The 7,384-nt window shown below is 42.6% G+C and overlaps 1 protein-coding gene across 1 annotated transcript; it reads left to right on the forward strand.

The window, feature by feature from the left end:
* Positions 1–2,270: 2,270 nt before the first annotated feature.
* Positions 2,271–6,572, forward strand: LOC308463355 (uncharacterized protein C9orf43 homolog; the record flags this gene model as incomplete). The annotated part of the gene is made up of 5 exons (XM_080981650.1): positions 2,271–2,452; positions 2,809–2,986; positions 4,666–4,765; positions 5,769–5,905; positions 6,503–6,572. Exons 1-5 carry the CDS (start codon positions 2,290–2,292, stop codon positions 6,570–6,572), a joined length of 648 nt encoding a protein of 215 aa, XP_080837776.1. The 5' UTR covers positions 2,271–2,289.
* Between the last annotated feature and the right edge of the window lie 812 nt (positions 6,573–7,384).

Consider the following 7,384-nt stretch of genomic DNA (forward strand, 5'->3'; position numbering starts at 1 on the left):
TCTTTTGTATTCCAATTCAGTTTGTTAGTCCAGCAATTCCTTTCCCTCCTTTTTAATCCCAATCCTTAATCTTAATATAGTATAGCAATAAATTTTTACCTATTAAAAACCAATTTTTCCATTCTTTTAACCTTTTTAATCCTAATCCTTAATCTTGATATATTTATAACTTTAAAGCCTGTACAGCTAGAAGCCACTTAATTTCAATCCAACATCACTCTAACATTCATTAATTTTGCAATATTTCTGTAAATAATCTTTGAATTTCTTCCAATCTTCTTCCACCGACTCTTCTCCCTGGTCACGGATTCTGCCAGTCATTTCCGCCAGTTCCATATAGTCCATCAGTTTCATCTGCCATTCCTCCAGTGTGGGTAGCTCTTGTGTCTGGGAACTGAATTCATTTCTGTTCCATCTCTGGACACAAAGGATGTCTGAGGGGGATCACAGACATTTTGACTCTTCTTTTTTCCTTTCCCCATAGGGTCTCCCTTGCCTCCCCCTTCACAACAGCCCTGCAAGGTTGCCCTAGGCAGAGACACGGTGGGTGAGCAGCCAAAAGCTTAGTTTCTGAGCGGGCGATTTGAACCCAGAGCCCCCTGGCACCATTCCCACCACATGCACACAATAAAAAATCAAATAGAAGTTGAGGAGCAGCAAGTATCAGCGTAGCTCCTAATACCTGTAACTAAAAGTTTGTGTTTGTGTGTGCGTATTTTAAAACGTGCAGTAAACATTGCAGTTATAAACTAACTTTTTTAAAAAGGGATGAAAGAAAACAGTGCAAAAAAACACAAGAAAGATATGCAATGAGTATAATCAGTTTCAGTGACATACATTATTATATTTGTATATATAAATATTATTGTCCTACATGATTATCAGAAACCTACTATATTCTGTATAAACTCCTTCCAAACGTCAGTATATTTAAATAAACCTTTCACATTTCTACACTAACTTCTCTGTCCGTAAGCCCTGCTGAATTCCATTGGATTTATTTATTTAATGTCTATAGACATCCAGCCGTTCTCTCAGATTGGGACTCGAGACGGCTGCCAGCGTATTTCAAAACACCACCAACAAAATACAGAGTAACAAAAACAGACCACTTAAGATGACCGGTAAAAGAATAAAGCCAGCCTTGAAATAACGATTGTCCTGATAGCGGACTTACTTCCGAGTAGATGCATATGGGATTGGCTCTTCCCCTACACACGCCACCTGTTTTATCCGGACAACAACTCTGCAAGCTAAGTTAGGCCAGCAGAGAAAGATGGAGGGAGAGCCACCAGCCCCAGGCCATCGGGAACCAGGCAGCTTCCCATCCCATCCAGGGCTGTTGTGATTGGTGTGCAAGGTCTTCTGGCCCTGGGCATCTCTTGGTTTAAAAAGCACAACAAAGATTCTCTTGCACCCACTTTGTCTCTCTTAAAAAGTTGTGTCTGCCCGGTCAGGATTTCACCAGCAGCAGATGAGGGAGTCAGCCAGCATCTCTGGATTGTGTCCCATTGGACTAAAGAGAACTTTTATAGATGAATGTTCTTCCATACTTCTAAATACGATATTTTTTTTGCATATACTGTATGCAGTCAAAATGGCTGCTCCAAAGTAAGAACCCAGTTTAAGGTGTCTTAAAGGAGGGGGAGGGAGTTTTTATGCATGCAGGTGTGTATTTATTTTGTAAAGCGCCGTGTGATCCTCGGATGAAGGGTGGTATATAAATTTGATTAATAATAAAATTACTTTGCCATCTTTCCCCTTTGCAAAGGCTAAGGGCAAGTAACCAGAGGAAGGTTTTGCCATTTTTTCTTCAGGAAATAAGCAGGCTATTGGATGGGAAACGAATGGCTTGAACACCTCTTGACATGCCCTGGTTGCCTTGATTTCTGCTCATATGATTTGGACCAGGAAAGCTCTCTCCATCTGAATGAAGGGGAGGTTCTCTCTCAGGCTTAGGAAGCAGTCAGGCTCCTAACTAGCACATTGAATTGCATCTGGAATACTAAAGACCCAAGACTTAGCTATACAGCTGTAAATATGTTTTAAAATGCAATATACAAATGTGGCACTAGATGGTAACAGTGAGCTATGCAAAATTCATTGTATTTTTTCAAAACATTTTTTTTTTTTTAAAAAAGCATTTCCACAGCGTTTTTTATATGTGTGCAAATTCCACCCCAATGGGGTTCTAACCAGAAGCAGGACAGTTACTGGCCAGCAGCCTGTCCCTTCTGAAAAATTTGCTCACTGTTTCCGCTTGTTTTCAGGCTGCTCTAGAAAGCCAGGATGGCGACCATCGATGCCAGTCAGTGGGATGAAACCATTTGTGATATGATTGCCTGCCAACACCCTCCTTGCTGGGAGGCAGTCCAGAGGATCGTGAAAGGGCAGCCCCGGATCATGTTGAGAAGTCTTGACTCTCCAGAGGGAGATTCCCCCGAACCTGAAGGTAAGCCAGAGAAATTCTCACCCTGCACAATACGCTAAATTTATTGATTAAATTTATATATCGCCCTTCATCCGGAGATCACAGGTTTACAGTATAAAAACATAAATGATGTAGCGTAATAACAAATAATAACAATTTAAACAGGAACCTCCTCATCGTTTAAAAGGCCCAAGATGATGATGATGATTAGTTATTAAATGTATATGCTTCTGGTAGCGATTGGATGCCAAACTATACTAGCCAAGTTTGACCCTATAGCCGTTGCAAGCAGTAAGCTGGAAGTGTCGCCACTCATACCTTTCTGCCTTTCCTTCTGTAGCTGGAGTGCTCTTCTCTTTGGTTTTTCCATGTTTCAGATGAACTGCCGACACTAAAGATTGTGGACCTTCCCCTCAACTATTCTCAGAGAAATCAGATAAGATGTGCTGAAAGTTTACTTTCCATCTCGAAAACTATCTCAAGCATTAAAGGTTCTAGAAGTTATTCGAATACCACCCTGAACAATGTTTTGATGCCCCCAATTTCACGAATCAGGTTAGCACACCGAGATTTCCCATAAATATGTGCTTCTGGAATCACAGGCTTTGGGTGTCTGACGTTTAATGCATTCTTTTGCTACTCCCATGAATTAGATCCATTTTGGTGCCCTTGGCAAAAAATCCTCATGACAGCCACCCCCCCCCAACAGACAGACCCCCCATTGAAACAAACTGGAGCTGAGCAGATACGTTGCAGTATCATTGTGGAAACCCCATACGTTTATTTTTTTTTTTTTAATGATATTTATTAAAATTTCAGAAAAAAGAATTACATAAAAACAAGAAAAGCAAAAACAAAAGACAGAAGTAAAAATACAAGAAAAATACAAAATACAGAATAAAAGAATAAAAAACACTTTTAAAAAAATAGATCAATCTTTCCATGCCTTACATTCATATCCTTGTTTCCCTGACCTCCTCATACCTCCCTTTTTTGTATTCCAATTCAATTAGTTAATTCAGCAATTTCTTTCCCTCTTTATTTTCTCTTAATCCTTTAACTTAATATACTATAACTTTAAATTTTCACCTGTTATCAATCCATTTTTACATACACCTTTATAGCATTACTGCTTAAACCACCTAACTTCATTCTAACATCATTCTAACATTCATTAATTTTGCAATATTTCTGTAGATAGTCTTTAAATTTCTTCCAATCTTCTTCCACCAACTCTTCTCCCTGGTCTTGGATTCTGCCAGTCATTTCCGCCAATTCCATGTAGTCCATCACCTTCAGCTGCCATTCTTCCAGAGTGGGTAGGTCTTGTGTCTTCCAATACTTTGCAATAAGTATTCTTGCTGCTGTTGTGGCATACATAAATAAAGTTCTATCCTTCTTTAACACCAATTGGCCCACTATGCCCAGGAGAAAGGCCTCTGGTTTCTTCAAGAAGGTATATTTAAATACCTTTTTCAATTCATTATAGATCATCTCCCAGAAAGCCTTAATCCTTGGGCACGTCCACCAAAGGTGAAAGAATGTACCTTCAGTTTCTTTACATTTCCAACATTTATTGTTGGGCAAATGATAGATTTTTGCAAGCTTGACTGGGGTCATGTACCACCTGTATATCATTTTCATAATATTCTCTCTTAAGGCATTACATGCCGTAAACTTCATACCTGTGGTCCATAACTGTTCCCAGTCAGCCATCATTATGTTATGTCCAACATCTTGAGCCCATTTAATCATAGCAGATTTCACCGTTTCATCCTGAGTATTCCATTTCAACAGCAAGTTATACATCTTTGACAAAATCTTAGTTTTGGGTTCTAACAGTTCTGTTTCTAATTTTGATTTTTCCACCTGGAAGCCAATTTTCTTATCCAAATTATATGCCTCCATTATCTGATAATAATGAAGCCAGTCTCGCACTTTGTTTTTTAATTTCTCAAAACTCTGCAGTTTCAGTCTATCTCCATCTGGTTCCAAAATTTCCCAATATTTTGGCCATTTGACCTCCATATTGAGCTTTTTCAGAGCTTTCGCTTCCATTGGTGACAGCCACCTTGGGGTTTTATTTTCCAATAAGTCCTTATATCTTATCCAAACATTAAACCATGCTTTCCTGACAGGAAACCCCATACGTTTAAACGAGGCTTGCACAGTTGAGCTTACTGGTGGGTTGTGCCCTGTGTCAATTCATGCTTTTGCCCATGTGGTTTTTCCAGTTCCGAAAGGTATCCCTTCCCAGGACTGAACTCCAGGATGGAAACTCGTGCTTCCCACTTCACACCGATAAGTTTCACCTGCTTGAGGCAAGCTGAGAAAGTGAGTTCTCTGGATTGCTGGGAAGCCGGCTGTGGGTTGGGAGGTTGGAGAGAGACAGTAGGTCAGGAGGGGCAACTTACACATGGCCAGGGTCCTGCTGGCTCAGCACCAGCAGTAAGCACTTCCAGGAAGAGGCTGCTTCACGCTGCACTCTCTCCCTCTCCCTCTCTCTGGCTGCTTCCACAAGTGAAATTGCCTACCAGCCCTTAGGTAGTTTATTATTTTGCTCCATCCCCAGCCCCTCCACTGGCCCTTTAATTGGTAATTTCCTCCTAGCTTTGGATACAGTTGGCACTTTAATCGATTCCTTTCCCTTTGTAGCCTGAGTGCTCCTACCTCCTGCTTTTTAACTTCCTACATATTTTTATTACTGTGATTGCCCACTTAACGACATTGATTACTGCAGTTGCTCGATGGGATTTCTTTGTAAACAATTAGAGCCTTAGGATTAGAAAGGGACCTTGAATTCCATCTAGCCCAACCCCCTACTGATGCTGGAAACTTACCGCAATTGCTAGTTAAATTAATTAATTTCCTTGAACTTGCAGTTGCCGAACTTTTGTTATGCACCTCCTGCCCAAATAATGCTTGGATATGCATAATGGGAGAGCTCATAGCCTTCCCTAAACTCCTAAAAAGTCTTTATATTATACATCTTTCTTTTTATCTCACACATGCTGTTTACTTACAGCATTGCCTGAAACCTTGAATTGCTCCTGACGCTGAGCTGGCTGGGCCCCAAAGGCATGACTTGGGGTAAAGCAGCTTCCTGTGTTCCTAAGCAGGCAAGAGCTATGTGTTCCTTCTTGCCAGCTACATCACAAAGATTATTTAATGGCCAGCAGTGGCACTCTACTCATGAAATATCACAAACATTGACAAAAGCAGCTGCAGAAACCACTTCTTGGGAAATCTTAGTTGTGTTTCTCTAGTGACCTTGTATAAGCTCTTTGGGGGCATTTGGCTAAATGGAGCATCTCATTTTCCCACATGTATATGATAGATACAGGTGACGGACTTCAGTGAGTCTGCTGTGCACGGGCTGTGCACACACCTGCCCCCCTGTGGAAGCTTGGTGGTCACATGGGTCCCAGACAGGCGCCACAGGCTTCTGCGACCTGAGAAGCCGGCCACAAGAGGGTAGGTAGCAGGATGCGGGTCCACATTGTCCCATGTGCATCTTAAGGGTTTCCCCTTGTGCTGGAGGCTTCAGTGGTATGAACTTCCCTTATGGCCTGTAGAGCAGGCGCTATGAAGCTGACTCCCCTGGGCAGTTCCTAAATACAGAGCCTGAGGACCTTACCCTGTAACACCTGTAGGAAATGATCCTGCTCACTTATCTATTTCTTACATCTATATTCTCCTTTTCAGCCAGTCTAGTCATGCCCCCCAAAAGGAGCTCACATGAACTAAAATCCAAAATTAAAACTGAATGCCACGTACTCTGTGGGGAGTGGGAAGTCTCAGCTGGGTATAATAATAATAATAATAATAATAATAACAACAATAACAACAACAACAAGACATTATGGGAGGGGGTGCTTGACCAAGGGTTTCAGTGGCTGGCTGAGAGGGGAGTTCTCTGCTGGAGAGTCCTCCTTCCCTTCCCTGCCTGCCTGCCTTCCTCTCTCCTTCCGATAGCCTCAGCAATGGTAGCTGAAGGGCTGGGTGTAGGAAGTTGCCTTACTAGAGATGAGAGTTTGCAAGAAGTTAACTGTGGGGCTTCTCTTTTATTAGAGTGCGGGTGAAAGACCTTGCTTTGGAAAGCACCCTCATGGTTGTGGAGAAGAAGGAGATGGTAAGTTGAGCTTTTTGCACTGTCTAGATCTTGCTCTTGCTTTCTAGGTCAGAAGCTGCCTGCCCAAAGTGTGCTGCCTCTTTCCTTTTCTTGGTGTGCTGGTCTGGCTCCTGTGCCTTTAATGGCAGCCTGTAATGCTGAAATGTAACATGTGAAGCTTTTTCTGGCATTGGGAGAAAGTGTTGAGGGAGCACTCTGCTTGCTACGTTTTTGTTGGCTGCTGATAAAGGCAGGGGAAGGTCTGGGTGTCCCACTTCCAAGCTGTTCCAAGTCTACAGCGGGTGGGGGGGGGGAGAGATTCCATCAGGCTGAATTCTGTGGCAGCAGGTACTCAGTGATGTTGGGTTGGGAGCAAAGGGGAGTACACAAGAGCCTGCCTGTTCCAGGGTGTTTGTGTGAGTACCAGGTGCCAGTGGATGGACCTGCCTTTTTGGAGGGCGTGGGAAGGGCAGGGGTGGTAGGAGCAGTGGGAGAGTGTTTGTGGCTTTCCTCCCCTCCTGCCCACTGGAATTACCTTATTTCACAGAAAAGAAAAAAATCGAATAAAGTTCCTACAGGTGGTCAGCCCTACCTCCTTCATCTAAGGAAGAAGCCAAAGGAACCTGCCAATATGCCGAGGTCAGCTCCTAAACCACCATTTCCCTAACAAGGACTCATGCCTCTTAAAGAGCCAGGCCTGTATCTTGGTCCGCTGGCTTTGGTATCCTGACCCCTAAGAGCAAAGAGAAGAAGAAGAAGAAGAGTTTGGATTTGATATCCCGCCTTTCACTCCCTTTAAGGAGTCTCAAAGCGGCTAACATTCTCCTTTCCCTTCCTCCCCC

This window comes from Podarcis pityusensis (genome assembly GCF_964106645.2).
Source record: "Podarcis pityusensis genome assembly, chromosome: 1".
In the NCBI taxonomy this organism is placed as follows: domain Eukaryota; kingdom Metazoa; phylum Chordata; class Lepidosauria; order Squamata; family Lacertidae; genus Podarcis; species Podarcis pityusensis.